Raw genomic sequence first — 24,155 nt, forward strand, 5'->3', positions numbered from 1 at the left:
ATTTTGGTGGCAATGGGTTGGTTTTTGGTTTATAATAGCAAGTGTAAACGTTTGTGGGTTTCCAGTTCTTTGCAGACTAGAGGTCTCTGTTCCTTGGCTGCCTGTAGGCGGGCAATTTTAGGGCAATCTTCCATAACAGCTGCTCTGCTACTGGCAACTGCAGATCTAGATGAGGCTCAGGTGTGTTTTTAACCACCTTATCATCTACCTATGCTCACAGCAAGTCTAAAGGGCAAAGTGTAAAAGATTCTGTCAGTGTGGCACTTGTCATCTGAGCAGCTCTACTGGTCATGGAGCCACAGGCTTCAGTCAGCAGGGAGGAAATGAAACCTTTGCTCAATTACAGGCTAGAGAAACGTGGCAACATTTTCAGCCAAGTGCTACTTTGTGAAATGATTTCTTAGCCCAGCAAAACCATTTTAAGTCCAGCCTCTTTCATGAGCCATTAGATGGGGAGGAGGCCTGGAGAAAGAAGGGAGGGAGAGTCACTGATTTTGTTTGCTTACCATTGTTCCATGTCTGAAGCATGCTCCCATTCGGTGTTAACTCTACAGTCCTAGGCCCGTTTACCTGGGAGTAAGCCCCTTTGAACTCAGAGGGACTTACTTCAGAGCAAGTAGTTATGGGATCTGCTGTAAGAAAACCCGAATGGTATTTATAAACAAACAAACAAACAAACAAACAAACAAACAAATAAATACAAATGTGCTAATCAAGCAATGCAGGAGCTTAGGAGGTTGCTGCTCAGTAGTTCACATAAATCAGGCCTGCACACAGTGCTGGTTCCAGGTTTTTGGAAGCCTTGGGAAAGAGATTCTCAGTAGGCCCCCTTTGACTTGTTGTTGTCATCCAGTTGTTGAGTAGAGAAGGAATGACTGCTGGGAGGAGTGCAGAGGGAAGAAACACTATGGTGCATCAATAACAGCAAAACCAGGCATGTCTCTCGCATATGGACCAGGGATTGCCACTGGGGATGAGAGCTTCAGCTGGTGCTTGCATTAGTGGCAAGTTGGGTAAGGCTGCCCTCTGGACACTATGGTTGCTGCAGCTTACCTGGACCAGGCTGTGGCAAGGCAGCAGCCAGGTAAGCGCTGTGTGGAATGCTGGTGGAGCAAATCCAGCACTCCAGCCAGGGCATCCTCACAGCCCCAACCTCACCACCGTCCCACCCCCAGCATTGTCCAGGTAAGCTGTAATGATGCCAGTATGGGAAGGGGGGCTCAGCACCTTTGACCGACCACCCTGGCCCTTGCTGGGTGCTCAGTGATGCTGGCTGTGCCTGAACAAGTTGAGATCCCATCCATCCAGGCATGGCCAAACTTGGCCCTCCAGCTGTTTTGGGACTACAACTCCCATCACCCCTAGCTAACAGGACCAGTGGTCAGGGATGATGGGAACTGTAGCCCCAAAACAGCTGGAGGGCCAAGTCTGGCCATGCCTGCATCAAACCAAATGCAGCACATTAGCCAAAGGATTGAGAATATCTACAAGCAAAGTGTGTGCTCTTGCTGCTGAGCTTTCCCATTAACTTTTAGTAGGATCAACAGACAGCTCAGATGAGATTATATTAGACACCCTGATTATAGGTTCTGATCTCTTTTGTAGAACAGGTTGGTTTTTTCTGGGCAAATTTTGTATCTTTTGTTAACCTGCTATGCATGCTGGCTCCTGTGAAGGTCCGATCTTGCTTTTGAGCATGGGCAAGACACTAACAAGGGGCCATAATTCTATATCATTAAAAAACACATAATTATCACTTTGTGTCACATACATATTCATATTTTTACACATACACTAGAGCAGATTTATGCATAAACACATTTCAGTATACCAAGTATAACTTTTTAGTTATGGTTTTCAACGATACTAAGAATGTGTCATGTCGTGTGTGTGTGTGTGTGATATAGATTAGATCTAAACATACATATATAACTATATACTGTATATATTTATATAGTTAGATATATTGTTGTTGTTGTTGTTGTTCAGTCGTTCAGTCGTGTCCGACTCTTCGTGACCACATGGACCAGAACACACCAGGCAGTTCATTTGACCAAAGAACACAAAAAGAGCTGTGCCAAAAGGAATACAGACCCTAGTAAGTGTGCCTGGAACCTCTGGAATCATTATACAGGTTCTTCTGAGGTTTCAGTCCTGGTCTGTGGTGCCTAAAAATCTGCTGTTCCTGCAAATGGTGCCTAGTGTTGAGCGCCTGTAGTTCCTTAGGTACACACCCAAACTAACAACCTGCCATTTTTTTGTACTCTAGTTTTTAAAAGGCATTGCTTTTTTTAGTCCATGGCTTTTCCTTTCATTTTAAAAGTGGTACCTAAGGTTTAGTCCAGGATGAAGCGGAATGGCAAGTGAATATAATTAGAGGTTCAAAGATCTGATTATACACTTGTGTACAACGTGTAAGTAATATTATGTTACCAAATAATGGAAGAGAAGGTAACATTTCAACCTTGCAATTATTTTCTTATGATACACCGGAGCCGCGGTGGAAGTGAGGCACTTAAAGGCAAGGAGAAAGGGTCATAAAATGTCTGGGCTGCAGGAATGTTCATTGAAACAATTCAGATATTTAGGCACCATCTGCAGTGTTGGAGTTCCCCATTCAGCACCCGTTCACACATGTATGTATGTTGCTACCAAGAAATCATACCTGAGACCTCAAGGCTAAATATCTGAACTGATTCCATTATTAGCTATTAGCTGATGTGAATAACCTGAGGTGGTTGACTCATGAAGGCAGTTTAACACGGGAAACTTATATCCTGTGGAACATGCAACTGTGAGCTGAATGTGGAATGGAGAATAAATTATATTTTATATTGCTTGGTGTGTTTTTAGTGTGTGTCAGTTTTCACCCATCCATCCATCCATTCATTTTTCATTTATTTCATAAAATGAATACATCACTTGATTGTAAAAGAAACCTCAAAGTGGAATACAAAAAGAATAAAACAACAAATTTATCAGTAAAAAAAGAGAACAATTTAGACCTTCCCAAAATAATTAAAATCAATGATAAGCTGAAAACCAGATTAAAACACATGCCAATGTTCTACAGGTCTGGAAAGGCTTGCCTAAGCAAATAATGTTTTTAGCAGGTGCTGCAAAGAGTACAGTGAAGGCACCTATGTCAATAGGCAGGGAGTTCCAAAGTGCAGCTGCTGCCACACTAAAATATCCATTTGTTACAAATGTAGAGTGAGTATTATGTGACAACTGTAACCACATAATTACATAATTTTATTGTTCTGTGGCTGTGCCATGCGGAAATTTGATCTTACCCGCTGAAGCTTGGTTAAGCAAAATCTCTCTTCAGCTTCTCTGCGTTTCTGATAAGATCCGATTCAGTGGGTAAGATCAGAGTTTTGCAAGGCCCAGCCATGGAATAATGAGAAAAGCTCTTGGACCTGAGAAAAAGTAATCGGTATACAATATGATCAAAATACAGATCAAGCGAAGGTGTGGATGAGCCCTTACCCCCTCCTCCCTAGGACTCTATGATTCAGTCCAATAAGTGAAAGTAGCATAAAGCTGAGCTGAATTCTCCTCAGCTACCTTGTCCCCTGTTGTGGCAGTTGGCACAGAAAATTCTAGATCATCTCCCTTTGGCTCCATTGTGTTGGGCATTAGCATGCACGCCGTGCAGAAAACTAGTCTGGGCAACTCCTTGGCATCATTTATTTATTGTGAGGAAAATGAAAAGGGGGATGTAAATGTAAGCAGCAGGGGCAAGGTGGGTGGGGGGAAGAGAGGGAGAAAACTTTTTTTAAAAAGCCAGTGGGAAATAATGCTCAAGGGAAGATAAAACAGATTCCTAACTCATCCAGAACAAACTCAGTTTCCCGTGACTAGTACGTTGCTGCTTTTTACCCTCGACCCTCTGAAATACACTTCTACCTGATGTACCACATGGTTAGTAAGGGAGCGATGCCCCTCTGCCTGGCTCATTGATGCCCCATGTTGTGAGAGGCTTCAACACGCCCCCTCCCCACTTTTCTCCTCCCTGCCACACTGATTTTGTCTGTGAGAGTCTGGGCAGCCAGTCTGCACTTTGTGGCAAGGTTCAAGCAGACAGCTAGACACGCAGGCGAGCCGTTCTTTGAGAATGTGGCAGAATGCCATCTGCCGCTTCAGAGTATTTCCCACCCCCCTCCACCGTCCTTGCACTCCTTTCCAACTCTCACACACGCATGGCCCTGGCTTTTGGAGACATGCTTACCAACTGTCAATTAGCAGGCCTCAATACACTGGAAAAGAAAAGCAAGCTGCCTCATGACAATGATGGCATGTGGTGTTTGTGTGTGTGTGTGGACTCTGTCACCAACACATTCGCCATGAAACTTGAGCCTTAGAAGGTCCCTGACCTTAAAAAAGAATCCCAGCCTCTTGGTGCTTTCGGTGACCTCCTCTCCCTCTCTGCTTCGTGCTTCATGAAAAGCTGCATTGTGATCATTTTACGCAGCAAAGAGATGGCGATGATCTCATAGGTCTGGGTGAAAAGGGACTGTCGTTGCTCAGTGCCGTTGGAGTGATCTCATTGGTGTGCTGCGACTAGGCAAAGGGAGACCATCTGCAGAACTTTTAAAAATAATTATTATTGGTGACCGTAATGGGGGATGTTGTGTGTGGCACACCTGGCTTTTCCCTAGTTTCTTTGGGCACAGGAAAAGCGGGGTACTGTTGCACTTGGGGAAAGGTTCAGGTGTACAGGTGGGAAGTAGGCCAGTCTCTGGCGAGAGATGGCCCAAGGTATTCTGCTGCCTGAGTTTCCCCTCTCCTCTTTGTCTTTCATTGTTTCTCTGCTGATATAAAAGAGCAGCACAGGAACAAGTATGGGAGAAGCTAACAAATGACAACTGAGGGGCCCTGGGGTTCTTAGCAGAAACAAATGAGAGAAAATTTAAACATATGGACATTTTGCATTGTGAAGGACTGATTTGAGAACAGACACCCCAAGGCATTATGGGATGAGGGTCAAGGAAGGTATCATACACCAGCACCAACTCTACAGTCCAATTTGTGGGATGATCAGCCTCATATAACCAACATGCATAAGTCTAACGAATGCATTAAGGTGTTAAGATCATAGAGTAAGCTGTCCTGCCAGGCTTAGATCACTTTGAGAGAGAGTAGGTAATCAAGCCTTTGTTTACCCCACCAGACTACCAGGGAAGCTCAATGTTTGAGGAGGTGTTAGCCGGTTACTCCAAGCTCAGACTGCATGGCTCTCACAAGTCACTCTTGACTTCCCATACCAATAATTTCAGAACCTTCACCACTTTGAAATTAAACTAAGTTTCACTGTCTGTGCAGCCTTTCTGACTGATGTATGGAAAAGCACATGAGCCTGACCTTTGGAGATTTGGTAAGTGAACAGTTTTTAACTTACTAAATGTGTGGTCTTTTCCAATGTTGGGGGAAGAGGGTATTATTTTTGGAACTCGCTTGGAAATACATATTGTAAAGGTCCATGCTTATTTCCATGTTTTACTTTGCTGTATATTCTGCGATTTAAAATCTCTGCTGCTGTTCTCTCACCAAAGAGTATTTGCCCCAAACTTGGATCTTGTCATCCAAGGAATTATCCTTTTTATACCTACTTTTTACCTCGCCAAACAACACAATGTAGAATTGAGCTGATTTCAGTTGACTTAAATATGTTTAACTTTGTTGCATTGCGTCTTAGAGTCCTGAAAGTGACCTGCTTCTTTGTTCCACCAGTAGCAGAAGTTGATGGAGAGTGCTTTTTGGCAGACAAATCTGCCGCCCATCCCTTGACCATTATCCCCCTTTCCCCAGGAACAATAGAAGTATGTTTGTCCAAGATGAAATCTACAAAATGGGCACTTAATAAGATCTTTACATATGGCCAGTTATTTTCTTTTTCTAGATCAAGGTAAAAAAAATAAAGTGATGACCTTTTATGTTATGTTATTATTTTTACTGCCAGGATTTGCTACCTTGTTTCCTAATGGTTGTCCTGATTCCTTGTTTTAGGGCAAGAAAATGATCTAAATAAATAGATTTTGACAGGAGGCCAATTCTGCTGCCAGAATTACACTAGTTAAATACGCATAACTCACTTAATTAGAAAAAAATAAAATAAAGACCAGATTAAGGTTTCTGCTTGTACAATTGGTTTTCCTTCATTTTGGAACTGGATTTCTTTTCAGGAAAAGATGTATATCGGCTAAAGAAACATTTAAAAACCCAGCTGGAGTTGAGCAAAGTCCTTGCTCAGCAGAGTCCAAATGTGTTTATGTGCCAAAACATACGTTACCACAGGAATTTCGAGATCTAGGTCAGAGATTCAAGCTTCAAAACATATTTCCAGAGTAGGAGCCCATCGGCTGATGTCTGAAGAACGCAGTAACTCAAGAGTGAATGTGGTAGTAACTTTCCCAATTTCATTGCAACAAATTTATGATCAGTGAATAAAATGGAGGGCTGGGTTCCACCTGACATGCTCAGGCACTGTCTCAGACAGTCAAATCCATCCCCTTTAAACTCCAGACGATTTTAACAAACCTATTCCAAAGGAGGGTGCGTGTGATAAAGATGAGCCAGCCTCAAGAAACGGACTTGACTGTTAGCCACAGAAACTGTTAGGCCAAGAAGCAATTTGACTGAAAAGCTTTTGTGGCTACGCCAGCCTCCACTTGAGCTACTAATTGCTTTTATTTTATTTTTTCCATAGTTGGTAGCCATTTTCACACATTTATAAGCAAGGACGGTCTTCCCCATCCCCATAGCCTTCCCCCCTTTTAAAGTCTAAAGAAGGAGAAGGAAACCAATAATTATTAATAATAGTGCTAAAGATGTATTCTTGGACAGAAGGCTTTTTGTGCAATAAACTCTGCATAGACGTACATAGACTTGGCTCATCTTTCCACTGCTCTAAATTACAGCCATGTCCTCAGAGCTGGCACATGCTTCTTGGGAAGCAGAGAGGCATATAAACAGAGGGTTCCCTCGTATGGGACGTTGCCCTGGTTGACCTGCAATGCCCCATCCAAGGCAGTTAATGCTGCTTTCAAAGGGTGCCTAGTGTGGGCCTGCTCAATTCATTGTCCCCAAAAGCACTTCAGAGCCACATAAAGTATGTTTTGTGTTCTCGAGCTAAGGTTCTTCTGAGCAAAATGGTATACGAGTGGATGCTTCAAGAAATTTAAATGGCCCCCTCTGGGGGGCCATTTGTGAGGCTGGCTTGGTACTTTGAGAGAGTAGTTATTGGGCACAGCGGCAGATGGGGCAGCAGGACGAAAAAACATCTGAAAAGCTTCCGCACCCTAGTTCCCAAGCCCACAGTAGAGCTTTCACATGCATCTTCTGCCATGTGTAGCAGGTGGAACCAAATTGGTACCCTACAGATGATGTTGACCCCAGCTCTGCTCAGCCCCAGCAAGCATGACCCAGTGACCAGGGAGGATGGCAGCTGTAACCCACAAGTTCTGGAAGCCACCACATTAGCTGCCCTGTGCTACAGGACTCAGCTTGGGCAAGCCATAATGGTAATTTGGAACAGTGACCATGAGACCATCTATGGAGACCCCTTCTATCAGTTCCAAAGCCATGTTTGGTTGGCTCAAGTGGGAGACTTTGGAACTCCCTACCTACAGAGGTTTCCTCTTATCCTTCTCCTTGTTATTAAGTATTTTATATATATATATATATATATATATATATATATATATATATATATACACTTTATTCGACCGACAGTCAGAAAATTATTAAGTATTAAGATCTTGCTACAGTGGTACCTTGGTTTTGGAACGTCTACATTGACTAACGTTTCAGAACTCAAACACCAAAAACCCGGAAGTAAATGCTTCCGTTTTCGAAAGCACCTTGGAAGTCGAACAGCTTCTGTTGAGTGTGGCTCAATTTTCTCAATTACCATATTTTTCCGTCTATAAGACGCCCCCTATTTTTGGGGACTTCGATTTAAGAAAATGGGGGGGGGGGAGATACTATCCATATATAAGACAAGCCCAGATTTTGAACATTATTTTTGAGTAAAAAACCATAGTCTTATACACGGAAAAGTATGGTAAATTTGCAGGCCGCCCTTTGCGCCTTGGTTTTCGAACGTTTCGGAACGTTAAAAAACCGAGGTACCACTGTATTCTGGAAGGCTTTTGGCCTTTATAGAAGCAGGATCCTATAGCTTCACAACATACATTACCGGTAATTACAATCAACCTGGTATTTTACTCTGGTTTTCCACTCTGGCTTCTTAAATTATCTAGCCAGGGGAGACTTCTTGTGCTGAAGGCGGACAGTCAAGCACTCAAGGTAAGGCAGCATCTGAAGATGGTGCCTCTGCCTGCTGATTTCAGCAACTGTGTGCTCACCTCTGAGGGAGACGCATTTGTGCAAGCTCTAACCACGACCTCTTTTTACTTACTTAACTGTGTTATCCCATCAAAGTTCTGTGTTAAATAAAACTTGGCTTCCTGCCAGCATAATGCACAGAAAAGGAAGAGTATAAAGTCGAAGCTGGGTTGAGACTCGAGAGGTCTAGCTTGAAGGGCTTCTGTGTCATGTAGAAGGGGAATCCCCCTCCCCACACAATTATCTGCCTATGCTGCATCATGGTTATTCTTTTATAGAACTTAAGGCGGTGCATGGTAAAAACTGAGTGGGATAAGGAATCATTTCCACATGCAGATATCTATGTCAGCCTCTGAAAGGTATAGACGGCAGCGAGGCTTGACTTGCTACTACTACCTAGAGGCAGGCCCGTGCAGAGCCTGCCTTGCCTGAGGCCCAGGGCAGGCAACTTGTTAGACTAAAGTTATAAACTCAAACAAAAAAGCAGCCATTTCCTGGTGGGGCCCCCAGCTGGCTTAGCCCTCTGAGGTCAGGGGCAAGGAGGAGCGGAGCCTTCTGATGGCATTTTGTGCAACAGCCTCTACATCTGGCACTGTATGTAGCATGCAAGCCTAAGAAGCTGGCTGCTCTGATTTTATAGCCTGCCCTGGTCCAGCACTTCTGTTCTGTCTAGTGCAAAGTCTCTCCACACACCTGAACTTATTCTAAGATGATAATCCTCCTCCCCATTGAGTAAATTGGTAGAAAACTCTGCATTTCTTTGTAGTGGTAGCTATTATCTATGGGTCATAAACTGGCAGGACGATGGGGAGGAGGAACAGGATCCCGGCGAGGGGTGTAGCTGGGACTGGGACACACCAGGGCAAGCTGGGGATGGGGAAGGAAGTACTCACAGAGTGACAGAGGGTGCCTAGAGGATGGATGTAAGTGCACTGGATCCAGAGCAGCAGGACTCATCACCAGAGACAAAAACATGGCGGGCTCTGAGGCGTAGGGAGCAGTGCTCTTGGAGGCTGAGGCAGGCAAAAGCCCACAGCTCAGCTTCCTGGCTGGCCAGGTGGGGCTCGCTGGCTCTGGGAGGAGGGCTGTGATTCCTCAGCTGGAGGAGGCTTGGAACAGGTGAGGGTCACCTGCCTCGTCAAGCCCAGATGCTGCAATCAGCTGCAAGTACACAAGGGAAGCAGAGCTGAGGTGCTGTGTCTGCTCAACTGCCCATGTTGATGGACCTTGGCTTGGTTCCTCCTGGACCTCTATGGGACGGTACTTCGGGTATCTTGACTGCTGGAATTCAGACTTAGCTACTTTGATTGATATTGGACTGCATTTCCTGACCTTTACGTGGATTGACTCCTGGACTTTTGAACTTGGCATACTGACTTGCTACCAGGTAGGCCAGGGGTTTAGGACACCCTGTAGCAGAAATCCACAAAGGGTTTGTGAATCTTTAAACCTTCCTTCAACTTATGGTGTTAAAAAAGATTAGGAGGAACTGCCCACCATTTCTGCCTTTTTGGTGCAATGCTTTCAAAGGTCGCTCTGTTTGTGTTACATCAAGCGAGAGCCAATAAATAAGTTATCCTGAATGAGGAAGTGCATGGCATCAAAGCCTTCAGTCACTCAACACAAGCAGAAAGGATCACACTCAGAGTTCTGTCTCCCATCCATAGCTGTCAACTTTCCCCTTTTCTTGCGAGGAATCCTATTCGGAATAAGGGAATTTCCCTTAAAAAAAGGAAAAAGTTGACAGCTATGCTCCCATCTCCTGCTGTATTAGTTACCAGCCCTGGGTGCTAATTTCATTTATTTCTCAGCTTTCTTCCATAACGGAACCTAATATGGCATACCAGATGCCAACCTACCTAGCTTTACCAAGTGCATGATGTGCTCACAGACTCATAGCTGTCAACTTTCCCTTTTTTTGGGGGGGGGAATTCCCTTATTCCAGTGCCGTTTCCCAGTGCAAAAAAAAGGAAGGTTGACAGCTCTGCACAGACTGTTAAAGATGCATCTATATCAAACAAGCAGCTGCTTGAGCACAACAGCCATCTTTACTGGAGCTGAGGTAGCTAGGCATTCATTTCTTTTCAACTTCGGGACCTCCTTCTTGTGCTGGCTCATGTTTGGGTTCATGTTTCTTGACTTGCACAGACTGCTCAGTGGGCTGCCTTGCTCTAACCCAAGCCCTGACTGAGAGCCAGTGCAGTGTAGTGGTTAAGAGCGGTAGACTCGTAATCTGGGGAACCGGGTTCGCGTCCCCGCTCCTCCACATGCAGCTGCTGGGTGACCTTGGGCTAGTCACACTTCTTTGAAGTCTCTCAGCCCCACTCACCCCACAGAGTGTTTGTTGTGGGGGAGGAAGGGAAAGGAGAATGTTAGCCGCTTTGAGACTCCTTCAGGTAGTGATAAAGCGGGATATCAAATCCAAACTCTTCTTCTTCTTCTGACTTTCCCTTCTTGCGATGCTCATGGGAGTTGATTACCTGCTTAAATCTGACTGCATGCTTTTGTATTTCAAGTCCTTGTCTTTCTTCGCTAGGACTCTCTGAACTTTGACATTGGACTACAATCCAGCATTCACTCAACCCTGACTTAGGTGCATGATGGTTCTTCTGAACTGCTTCTTCTGAAATATGTCTTATTCCAGGCTTGTCCAACTCCCAAGAGACTGCAATCTACTCCCACTATAAAAAACTGGCAATGATCTACCCATTGGATTGACTAAAGTTGTTGAGCTTTTTTGGGGAGGAAGACCCTAAGTTGTTGAGCTTTTTTTTGGGGGGGGGGGTCGATCAGGATCCCACAATCGATGAGGGACGACCCACGATCAACTGGTAGATCGCGGTCAACTGGTTGGACATGCCTGTGACTTACACGACTCAATGCAAGTCAAGGGTTCCTTTCCCTCAACTGTGAAACTCTAAAAAAAAACCCAGACCAAAATAGTGATAGAAGAAAATTAAGAGAACTTTTGTTCCAGAAGTTCTAAATATGTACAAAGCCCCCCTTTTACCATTGAGTAGACAGAGCTTCCTTTTGTCTTCATTCACTTCCCCCAAAAAACATTTACTGGCCAGGGTGCAACTGAAAACAGCTTGGATCAATGCAAACTCTCCTGCTTAATGGGTTACTGACAAGATGATCATCCTATTCTTGTTTTCCTTCATGGTTAGGCACCTGGTATCTGAAGGAGAAGCTGTGGCCCTCCAGTCTCTAACTCCCATCAGCCCCAGTCAACATGGCCAGTGGTCGGGGATGATGGCCACAGGTACCCCATCACTGATCTAAATAAGTATCTAAGGAGCCTTTGTCTTGTTCATCGACTCTCACTCGCAAACTTCATTTTCACACAGCTGAAATCATGATTAGTTTGGCCCAACAGAAGGCTGTTTGGGAAACTGATTTTATACTCACTGCTGCAATACTGTGAACAAGGGTGGGAAGAAAAGTGTGGGTGATCCTTCTGGCTTTCTGCAAAGCAGGTGGCTTCCCTACCCCACGTCAACTGCTGTCCTTGCGGTGTATTTGACACACATCTAACAGCAACAGAACTACTTTCAGTCCCTCAAGCATCTCTTCAGGCTATTTTTGAGTACGATCCTCCCCACTTACCCTGTTGATGGCTGAGTGCAGAGGGGCAGGTAGTAGAAAGGAGGATTGTTGCCTCTCTGATGGCCAGCAGAGGAAGCAAGAGGGAAGCTCTCAATGGGCTCATTCAGGGTGGGGCTACCGGTAGATCCAAGGCCTTAAGGAGCCTAAGCCACAGGCATCTGGTTGGCCACCATTAGAAAAGGGACTAGGTGGGCCACTGGTCTGATCCAGCAGGCTCTTCTTCTTTCCTAAGAAATGGCTGGATAGATACAGGAGAGATACAGATCATGGCCAATGGCATACATCAATTCAATTGTATAGGATGCAGAGTAAAGAGAAATGTATAGTCTCAGTCATGGCTGGTACAAGCTGACTGGGTGTGGAATGCAATGGTAAATCCTTGTCTCTCCTGCTCAGGTTCTCCATGAAGGTCAGTCTGCTCCTTCAACCACCCTATAACCACACCCGTGTTTATTTGCTGCCCATGAGGACAGCAAATATTCAAAAGTATCTCCCCTTTTCTTTTAATTAGCATTATAGTTGTATTATTTAATTAGCCATTATTGTTGCAGGACGGGCTTCCTTTTTTGCATTTTAAACTTTATTTCAACACCAGATTCGTGCGATTGGCGCTTGCTCTCTCCACACTGAGCTGCTTTTCAGCAGAGCCAAAGGACAGAAAGTCTCACTTTTATTCAATAGCAAAGGGTGTTTATTAATGTGTGGTTCACAGCCACCAGCCTTAATATAAATGCTAATAAATAACCATCGGGTAATGAGTGCTATTTGGCTTAAGGTGTCACCCACAAAGCTTCTAGGTATTTTTTTGTGCACAAAAAGGGGGGACATTCCAGCTTCAAGAAGCTGCTGCCTGAGGCCCACTGAAACTTGGCAAAATGCCTTCCTGGTACAGTTCACAGGGCAGGAGCAGAGACAAAAATCTTCACTGCAGAATTCACCCATGTTTTCAGGGCGGGGGGGGGGGGAGGGAAAAACCATTAAGGCTACATAATTTCCCCCCCTCTTCACTCCTTGCTGAGCACCCCACAATTCTGAAGCTTTTTAATTTTAAAAACTAGACCAATAGATACATCAACATCTATAAGATAGGCGTTCTAGACATTTCAACAGGTGGCGTATTTTCTTTAACACTTCCTCCTTCAACAAGTGACACACGGCTGCATCCAGTCTTCTCTCTCCCACACAGAGGGAGCATGCTTGGGTACTACAGTTTTTCTGAGAAAGTTGCAAGGAGGCAGCTTTGAGCAACCAGATCTGGTCATTTAATGCAGCTGATCCCTGCAAGATGCACAACACCCATCTCAAATGCGTATGTGGCAAGAACTGAAAGTTGAGCATGGAATGGTGCAGTCCCACTTAGGTTAATGCTGGCCCATGAAACCTCAGACCACAGTAAGTTTTGGGGCAGGCATAGGCAAACTCGGCCCTCCAGATGTTTTGAGACTATATATATATATATTTAAAATATATAATTCCCATCATCCTTGACCACTGGTCCTGTTAGCTAGGGATGATGGGAGTTGTAGTCCCCAAACAGCTGGAGGGCCAAGTTTGCCTATGCCTGTTTTGGGGGGTTGGGATGGGAAGACACTTAAGCATACCAAACACTATCCATTTGTTTCCGTGAATGGATCCAAACTTGCATCATACTATGGGTGTCTTCAGAAAGAGGACTGTTGATTTTTTAAAGAGACCTTAATATTATGTGATGTTATATACACTAAATGGAGTATCTAAATAAAACAAAAAAGGAGAGTCATAGGGTTTCGGGCAGTCTTTTGTTTTAAAACGCCCCTTCCAGTATGATGGATCCTTCTACTTGGCATACATTATAATATAAATAATCCTGCAGTTCTTTATTTCATGATATGGCAATGTATAGGAATGTTTGGATCTAAGTAATGCTGCCTCTTAAAAGATGGTCTGTAGCACTCTGATATTCAGCTCCATTCTGCTCGTGTTTGTTTTAAACACCCTGACCTAAAATGTTTTGCCTGTTTGATGTGGAACCTGCATGTAAATCTAAAGTGTGATTTGCATAGTTAGCTCTAAGATTTACATGCTGCCCCATGTGAATTTGATTTCAAAGCAGTTTATAATCACGTAACATCACATCATTTGCTGTGAGCATGTATATACAGGCGTGTTCTCCCAATGTATATGTGCTCGCAAGTGTCCACTGCGAAGGGCTGCTACATGCACTTTCAGGGAAATGTATTTTATGCAGATTCTACACACAAAAAATTCAGTTAGTGTCTCCACCCAAGAACTTTGTATTGAAGTGGTTCTAAAATGGAGAGTAAATCTGCCTTGTTAATAGCTCCATAATCTACTCAAGAGTATAACATTCTAAAAAAAGATATATTCTGGTACCCAATAGAGTTTGCAAAAGCAAGCATAATAATCTTAAAAGATTTTAAGGAAAATGTGTACATGTGTGTGGGAAGTGGGGGAAATCCTCTGAGATAAACATTCCATTTCTGGGTTTCCAACTGAGCTGATAAACATAGATGTCCAAAAAAGCCAGCTGTTCCCTTTCATCTGTTTGAAGTGCAGCTGGAATAATGCCCACAGAGCCTCCACCAAAATACTTTCTTTGAAAGCAGCTTGCTAATTGTCTTTCAAGGGATTAATTCCACATAACACAAGAAAATGTGAAAGGGAGCAGATGCCACCTAATGGACATTGGTAGTATAGCCTTGCTATACTAGAGTCCGATGGACTGCAAGAAGATCAAACCTATCCACTCTGAAGGAAATCAACCCTGATTTCTCACTGGAAGGACAGATCCTGAAGCTGAGGCTCCAATACTTTGGCCACCTCACGAGAAGAAAAGGTTCCCTGGAGAAGACCCTGATGTTGGGAAAGATTGAGGGGACAAGGAGAAGGGGAACACAGAGGATGAGATAGTTGGACAGTGTTCTCGAAGCCATTAACATGAGTTTGACCAAACTGTGGGAGGCAGTGGAAGACAGGAGTGCCTGGCATGCTCTGGTCCATGGGGTCACAAAGAGTTGGACATGACTAAACAACTAAACAACAACAACAACATGTATAGCCTTGCACTGCATACACAGGACTCTATCATCACAGTAATAATTACGACATTGACAGTATACTCTGCTCTGAATGGTTATACACAAACAAGCAGAAGCAGTTGTGGATCAGTTGCTACGAATGTAGAAGTCATACAGCAACACAGTCTCCTTGTTTCCAGACACTGCCTAATTTTTTTAAGTTTCTCTATGGCAAGTAGAAGTCTACAAACCCGACTAGGGATATGCATTTATAATACTCTATCCTAACAACCGTGTATTTTATGTGATTACAGAGTTCTAGACCTTGAGGATAAAACTCAGTAGAGAAAAATCACATATTTGTGTTTGCCATATGGTAATTTTGGAGTTCATTTTCTATTTTCAAATAGAAGTTATTATTCTTAAGCTATACAACTCCTGTCTTCTGCTACATATGATTTCTTTAAGCCTACAGGTTATGCAGGTTGAGGAATGCTATGAATAAGTTAGTTTCCAAAATCCATCTATTTAAAATACTGTTTATTTGTGATTTAACATTAATTAGCATTACATCTATGAGCAATTTCCAACAACATTTATATATTTTTTTCCACAGGACACAGAGTTGGCTGGCTCATTCTTTATGCCAAAGCAAGTAAATAGAGGCATTAGCAAAAAAAGGTGCAAATAGTTCACGGTTGCATTTTTTAAAAAATATTTATGCACATTGCATTCATTTAGATATATTTTTTAAAAGTTATGAAAAGCATAGTTCACAGGTTACTGTTTCTACATATGTTGTAATACAACACAAAAATGTAGAACATAAACAAAGTTAAGCAACTTATAGATTTTCACTATTTTTTTAAAAAAGAACACACTGATTCCAGTATTTTGAGATATCTAGAATATCGTTTCCAGAGTCACTCCAGCGCTGCATTTTCACACTTACACAGTCAAAGCTAACCAGCCCTGCAACATGCTATAGTCATGCCAAACCACAACCCAGCCATATTTTAACAATCTATATACGGTATATATTTCAACTGGCAATCTGGGAGTCACATTGATATTTGAGGTGTATTTGCTCTTGTGGCTACTGATGAACAAAGGCTAGTTTAAAGGCCCTAGGCAAATTTCCATGTTTAGCGTGTATTTACAGCTTTGAATTTTTCTTTCTTAAGTTTCAAAGCAAAATAAAGCTACCAGAAAAAAGGAGCAAGTGGCAGGATCAGCACCTATAGCGCTTGACTAATTGGTTCTAAGGTTCCTTGAGAAGGCAAAACTCAGATTAAAATTATCCCATTAAAATCAATGATAGCAAGGGGTGAACGTGTGGCACTCCATATGAAAGCCTATACATTTTACATGAAACGGCTGTTCCATTAATTTAATAAAAAATACCCCCAAATCCATACCATATATTTTATGAAAAATAATCCAAAAGCTACTATTCTCTTTACCTCCAACCCCTTATTCTTCCCATTTCACTTTCCCTTTTTCGGTTTTGTCTCCTTCATTTGGTTGTGGGCTTTTCCAGAGGATCGGTTGATAGTGCAACGTAGATGCAGTTGCATGGAATCTAGACTCCATCCCTTGTGGAAGCATTTTTGCCATGGGCATTTTGCATTTTCCTGCACCTGGATGGCAATGTTCACTCGAACAAAGCAATCTTGGCCACTGGAGTGCTGTCGGAATGTAGCTGCATGAGTTTTACACTCTTCACCCGATGGCCTTGACATTCTGTCAGCATGGTACCAGCACTCTATATCTGCAAAGAGGGAGCTCACAGAGGACTTGAAACTGAGTGTCTCAATGCAAAGAAGGAAAGAAACCCCTTGTGGCTTTATCTTGCCCAACAAGTAAGTCCTCAAGACTTTGCCCTGAGAATTTAGTTGGACTTGCTGCAGAAGTAACGCAAAATGGCTAAGGGACCTACTTGGAACTGATCTCCTGGATAGGCCATATGTTAACAAGTTTATTTTTCTTCATTCAACAGCAATACCATGAGGAAAAAAATACAGTAAGATTTAAACCTGAATCCAGTTAAGTTTATACGCTTTCAACACCCAATAATCAGAGGTTCTGGATTCCTGAATTATATTTAAGTATACTCTACACCAAGCATCCTTAAATACATTCTATTGTTAAATGCTTGGTTTACATGCCTATAATACTTTATACTGAGTGGTATACAAAAATTTCAACGTATAAAATTCTTTTTCTGTTTTGCCATAGTTAAACTAAGTTATCAATGTTAAGCGTATAAAATCCCCTTTATTGAAAAATAAGGGCTTTCTCCCTGCCCCCCCAAACTGATAGAATAAAAAAAGTTTTCAAAAATTATATCTTACTAAAATGAAGTATTTGGCAAAAGTTATCAATGAATGCAATTTTTACAGAGTCTGTAAAATTCCAAATGCAATTCCTTTTACAGTTTCCCCCTCTTAATATTATGTGCCAGTGTTTCATAAATGACCTATGGTTGAAAAGGTGAGGTGAACAGCACCCTGTGAGGCAGGGGTGAAACAACTGCTATGGTCAAAATCACAATACTAAGAAGTATCATCCAATCACAGAGTGAGGCAGTAGATTAATAAAACCAACATTATCTGATAACTCAAAAGCTACCTTAGTGACACTGTGCTGAAGGTCTACTAATTGAGAAAACTCTCCATGTGTAACCATAAGGGTATTTGAAATTACAATAGTGCTATAATGGAACACCTGCCAGTGTTAGTTTGTGGTGGACCTATTAAGTATTTCAAACCCCCATAGTAATTCTTACACAAACTAATTAAGAGATGAATTCTTTGCTTCATTAACATAACATTGTTTCTATTTAATTTTATTTTCCAGTTCTGCTTTTAGGTTAAGGCCCATTTTTCTGCACAACCCTACCTAACGTGACTAAAACTTGAACTAAAACATGGGTTTGAAATGTGCAATGTAGCCTCAGAATGAACTGCACTCAGGCTTCCACCTTTTCCTTCTTTTTGTTCTTTTTTAGGAAAGATGGAGTACGGAACTTCTTCTTCTTCTTTGATGGTGATTTCGAAGGAGAGCCCTCGGGGGAAAGGGTCTCCTCAATTTTTTCAGAGGCCTTAATGGTAATCTCTACATTCTCTATAGTACTAGTGGTTAACTGGCTGACTCTGTGTGCAAGATCCTCGTCCACATCATGTGAATCTTCTTTGCCATTCATTACAACAGCCGGCATCTCCAGAGAGATGAGATTAGCATCGTGTTGGTAATCATCATTTTCTGTAAACAAAGAGAAAGCAAGCGGAGGCATTTTACTCCTTGTTATACTGATGGTTATAGAGCAATTCTGCACAGGCCTAAAATGCAAGCAGCATATTGTAGTAAAGCTCCCCTCCTTCCTCTACCAGTACCTTATTTTTGTTTAGGTATTTATATCCCACTTTCCCAGGCAAAGTAATCTACAAAGCGGTGTTTTCCTCTTGCCCCACATTTTATTTGAACAAACAAGCCAGCATGTAACTCATTAACTATATTATAGGTGGAATCAAGGTTTTTAGCTACACCCTAGCCACAACTGGACACTTACAGGCAATATATCAGAATACAATGTGATGCAGTGACAATTCCAACAGAGCAACATCATAGACTGTTATGTTAGCCTTGTATTATGAGCCAATGCACACATATAATCCTGGGAAAGAAATGCAAGTGCTTTCTCCAAATGATACAAACACAAATTGTTGCAGGAACAGGAGATCAACATGATGTTGAAACTGTCTCTAAGTGACCTGTTCTGAAGAATGAATGGCATTATAGGTAAACCTACCCTATTTAGAGAGAAGATACTGGATTTTAAATTTTTGATAAATCCAGAAGGATTCTTAAAAAATGTAGATCAAGAAAATAAATCATAGTCTTCACATTGCCAAGATGACTATATTTTCCTTTCCTGATCTAAGTACCGTATATACGCGAGTATAAGCCGACGCAAATATAAGCCGAGGCACCTAATTTGACCACAAAAAACTGGGAAAACTTATTGACTTGAGCATAAGCCGAGGGTGGGAAATGCAGCAACTACTGGTAAATTTCAAAAATAAAAATAAATAAAATTACATTAATTGAGACATCAGTAGATTAAATGTTTTTGAATATTTATTTCAAAGAAAAACAGGGGCAAGGAGTTCCATAGGCTTGACTCTGCACCACAGGAATAAGCGCTTTCTTTTATTTGCCCCCTCCCCTCTTCCAACAGTTAGGCTTTCCTTTTTATTTCTTTGGTGTATTTTATGTCCAATATTTCCATCCCCCTACAACCTCTATCAATAAATGGGACTGATTCCTGTGTCTGAGGGGGTTTATTTTCAGGCCCTTTTCTTCCCTCCCCAAAGACCCCTCCCTTCCCAAACAGCCAAGCTGTGAATGGATCCAAAGGAAGATAAGAGTTGCAGAGCTCCTGTGACCTTGCCTCCTCCTGGGCTTTGCAGAGAGGAGGGGGGCAAGAGGCTCTGTTCCTTGACTTGGGGGTCCTCCCTGCACCCTCCCCTTCATCCCAGGGACCCCCTCTTCTCCCCAATGGACCCTTTGCAAGATGAGCAGAGACTCACTGGATTCAGGAGGCGCCAGGGATGCAGCACGTGCAGAAGAGAGAGACAAAGGCCCCCTCCTCCTTTTGTAGATGGGCTTGGTATTTCCTGACCTCTCTAGGAATCCCACTCAATCCTTTTTAACCCTTGGCAAGCCAGTGCCCCCAGCTTCTCTGATCCTGTCCTGTGCCTTTTGCAGGAAAGAGCTTCTCTCCACTTCTCTCCCCCCCCCAACTGACAGAGGGGGAAGCATTGTGCAGTGCTTCTCCGATCCTCCATTCTGTGCCTTTCTGCTGGTGAGTGGAGGCAGAGGCGTCTTTACCCTTCCAGCTTGTGTCTGGAGGCGCTAGGACCTCGCAGACAGCTGCAAACGCACGGGATGGGATCGTGCGGGGATCGGAGAAGACTGAGAAGAGCGTCTCAGATCTCCATCCTGCGCATTTCCTGGTGGGGTGGTGGGGGGGAGGGAAGCGGAGAGAAACTCTTTCTCTCCGCTTTTCCTACCCAACCACCTCGCAGACGCGTCTCAGATCTCCATCCTGCGCATTTCCTGGTGGGGTGGGGTGGGGAAGCGGAGAGAAACTCTTTCTCTCCGCTTTTCCTTCCCAACCACCTCGCAGACAGCTGCAAACGCACAGGACGGGATCGGAGAAGATGCCCCCGTCCTGCACATTTCCCGGTGGGGTGGGGGGAGGGATAGGAAAGCGGAGAGAAGCTCTTTCTCTCTGCTTTTCCTTCCCCACCGCCCGCCTCACTTGCGCATAAGCCGAGGGCGACTTTTTCAGCCCAAAAAATGGGCTGAAAAAGTCGGCTTATGCGCAAGTATATACGGTAATTAAAAGTAATTGGCAAGGAAGGGTGTAACAGGCTCACGATATTGCATAGGACATTACATTGTATACCTTCTACTTTTTCAGGGACATTTTGTGGGTATTGAGTTTGAGAATTAATTTGTGAAACAGATGACCCGTCATCTGAGAATAATTCCTGATCAGCATCTGTAGGACAAGAGCTTGAGTTAGTAAAAGCCATGCCAAAATGAAATAAATGCAAGGAGATCAGTGTACGTTAGTGCATACAAAACACAAGCAACTTCACTAGCACTGACCTGGTTATACTAATGTTAACACATATAATTATACTAATTTCATCCTATTAGTAACCCAAACTTAGTATATTATAACACACTCTAGATGGTACCAATTATTTAGAAGTATTCCATGCAAACATACGTTGGTTACTATACAAAATAGACATAACAAACTATGCAACGTTAGTGCTGAAAATGCTAGTGTTAGACAACAGCAAATTAGCAATTAAAGTTCCTTATCAGATGCTTTGAATGAAGATGGGTTGAAAAGTTTGATGTAATGCAATATTTTTACCTTTGAATCTTTATGCTTTCAAAAATAAGAAATGGGCAAGTTAGAAGTTTGCTAGCAATAATATCAAGATTGAAGATAAGAGAAAATACTACTGTCAGACTGTTTTTTCTTGAGAAATTATGATTTAAAGATACTTACCTTTTACCCTGGTGATTGTACTATTGACCTGATACTAATTTCTAAGGCAAGGACACAATCCTTTGTTTTCAGATGCCGACATGCACTTATAACAGCAACATGAGAAAGCAATACAACTGTGTAACAGATGCCATCCTTCCTTTCCATATAAGCCCTTTTATAGGACTATGAAATTTAACAAGTGTCCAGTTTTAAAATTTACCCAAGACTACTAGAAGTAGTGAGAGTAAAATTAGGGCTGCCATATGTCCGGATTTTTTTGGACATTTCAAAGGTGGAATTGACGTCCAGGGAGAATTTGCGAAAGGCGGCATTTTCTGGTGGATCTTAGGCAATTCTGAGAAAAGCTCAACAACCTATGGGGTGTTCTGGTTTTTACTTTTTTAAATATGGCAACCCTAGTAAAATAGCATTTTCAAAGGGTTTGGTGGTGAAGAGTAAAAAAAGATGATCGGCCAGTCCTAAAGAAACTGCCCTGGCCCCCTCGGATTGGAACAACTATTGGCCAGTTGTAAATACTCTCCTCCTTGGGGAAGGTGGTTGAGAGTGCAGTGGCTGGGAAACTGCAAGCGTTCTTGGAGGACAGATTATTTACATTCTTTCCAATCCGGGTTCAGGCTTGGCCATAGGACTGTGTTGTCTTCGGCCACCCTGATGGATGCCTCTACAGACAGTAAGACAAGGGGAGTGCAATCTTTCTCCTGCTTCTTCATCTCTTTCAATACTACTGAGCACAGTATCCTCCTGGATTGGCTCCATGGAATGGAGTGACCCCTGATCAAGTCAAGATTAGATTCCCTTAGAACTACAAATCACATTGATTCATTTCATGTTTTAATATCCATTGATCTAAGTACGTTCAAAGGGGCAGCATAACATTCAAGATTTTACTGGTCACAACACAGCATAGCACTACAGAGAAGAAAGTTGTGACAAATAAATTCTTGCCAGAAGAGATTCAGGCCTTTAAAAAGTGGAGTTATTGAAGCTGCCATTGATATTATTTAATGTAATGGCTCTTAAGTTTAAAAATTAAAATCATTTTTGGTGTATCTAAACTACCTGAATATTCTCCATCACCAGTTTATCAGAACACTCACCATCTACGCCTTGTTGCTTGCGTTCGATTGTCCGCTTGTACTCTTCCAGTTCCTTTTCAGTGAGATGACTGAATGGGTTGGGAGGGGCTGGGGGGGCATGCTCGTCTTCTTCAAACTGCATTGGCTGGAAGTAAAAAATAAAACAAATGAAAGAAGAGAAAGTCAATACAAAAAACAATCACATTAAACAATTACAAACGAGCCTACTGCTGGTGATAGGATCCTTCAAAATAAGAATCTGAAAGGAGTGCAGCATTTTTGGAAACCATCAGCAGAACATAGAATTGTAGAGATGGATGGGACCATGAGGGTCATCTACTCCAATTCCCTGCAATGCAGGAATATTTTGCCCAACCATGGGGCTCAAATCCATGGCCCTGAAATCAAGAGTCTCACGCTCTACCAACTGAGCTACCGTATTTTTCTGTGTATAAGACTAGGTTTCCCCCCTAAAAAATAATGTCAAAAATTGGGGGCATCTTATACACCTCCCTCATTTTCTTAAATTGGAGTCCCCAAAAATAGGGGGCGTCTTATACATGGGGGCATCTTATAGATGAAAATACAGTAATTGCTTCAATTACTAGGTTAGTGAACTTACAAAAAGGGTCTTTAATCAATACCAGGTTTTAGTCAAAACAAACTTTAAAGACTTGTAGAAAGCTTGGCCAGTGTTGTTTTTTAAAGAATCCTACAATTTTCATAGCAGCTGTCCACCTGATCTAATAATATATATTATTACATAATATTATGGTTAAGATGAAAACAGGGGTACAATCCTATCTTCAGTGAAAAATCACCTAACATAAATTATTGCTTCTCTAAAAACTCTTTACAAATATTTTAAATAGGACTCATGGTTTTAAAATCTGCTTCTACTTTGTATGAAGAGTATTACAAAAGCAAGGAGAGAATCATATAAAGTGTGGTGTGAATAAATGCTGAACATGCTTTAGATCAGGCTTCCTCAACCTCGGCCCTCCAGATGTTTTTGGCTTACAACTCCCATGATCCCTAGCTAGCAGGACCAGTGGTCAGGGATGATGGGAGGGCTGAGGTTGAGGAAGCCTGATTTAGATGTTATATGCTTAACTCAGACAATGGGTAACACTTACAGCACTGGGTTTTTTATCCACTACAATTCCAGCAAGCAACTGAGACTGTGGACCTGCAGTTTTTAAGTCATACCGATTTTGCTCCCGAATCTGGAAGGGGAGGGGGGAAAGCAGAAGGGTTTTTAAAAGCCTTTTCACAAACACACTGAAGTATCAGGAATCTCAAACTTCATATGGGTGACAGAAAACAGATACTATAGTTAAACTATTACTTTACTGTTGTTCGTTTTCATTCTAGTCAATCTGCTCTAAAATGGTTACAAAGCCATTTTAGAAAATGACAATGTCAAGTGTATTTACATTTTGTTTTAATGCGCATGAAATACTATCTATAAGTATGCCATTATTAACCTGGTGTTTTAGTCTTCCTTTGCACATAGTTAGATTTAGGAATCAAGAGTAGCAAGTTTGATTAAAAAGCAGGGAGTTCTCAGGCAAGACACATACATTTACAGCGTTGAATTTTCTCTAAGTTGGCAAATTATCAGCCTTCTTTTGTTCCAGAATACCGGTATCTATTATGACCCAGCTTCAATGTCAAGCCCCAGGACTGCTGTAGTCTAACATTATTTCTCCTCCTGAACTGCAATGCTGCTGATTATGTTGTCAGTAGAGTATGTGTAAATCAAGCTAGAACCCAAGTATTTTCTATCTCCTGTTGCACCAAGCTGCCCTGACAATACAGCTCCATGGTGCACAGCTGAAGTTAACTGAAACAAAGCTTCCCACTTTGACACTCCTCTGCCTCAAGTTTGCCAGAGAAAGTTGCATGCCTAGAACAGATAATTCTTTTCTAAGCCAATGTCTGAGTGACACTGCCATACTGATCTTTTCCAAGAAAGAGTGATCTCTTCTGAACTAAGTTGAC

General features: G+C 42.4%; 1 protein-coding gene across 5 annotated transcripts in view; it reads right to left on the bottom strand.

Moving 5' to 3' along the window:
* Positions 1-15,501: 15,501 nt before the first annotated feature.
* ADD3 (adducin 3) overlaps positions 15,502-24,155 on the bottom strand; it is a 95,582-nt gene continuing 86,928 nt past the window's right edge. For 3 of the 5 annotated variants that reach the window (XM_033149714.1, XM_033149713.1, XM_033149715.1), the window contains 4 exons: positions 23,288-23,377; positions 22,173-22,296; positions 20,452-20,547; positions 15,502-18,242 (listed from right to left, as the gene is read on the bottom strand). In XM_033149714.1, coding sequence (XP_033005605.1) covers positions 17,950-18,242; positions 20,452-20,547; positions 22,173-22,296; positions 23,288-23,377 — 603 coding nt within the window. In that variant the 3' untranslated portion in view covers positions 15,502-17,949. Of the gene's footprint in view, positions 18,243-20,451; positions 20,548-20,934; positions 20,950-22,172; positions 22,297-23,287; positions 23,378-24,155 lie in introns of those variants that run through there. The other 2 variants (XM_033149716.1, XM_033149717.1) reach the window with 2 other exon arrangements.

Source organism: Lacerta agilis, chromosome 5 (genome assembly GCF_009819535.1).
Source record: "Lacerta agilis isolate rLacAgi1 chromosome 5, rLacAgi1.pri, whole genome shotgun sequence".
Classification (NCBI taxonomy): Eukaryota; Metazoa; Chordata; class Lepidosauria; order Squamata; family Lacertidae; genus Lacerta; species Lacerta agilis.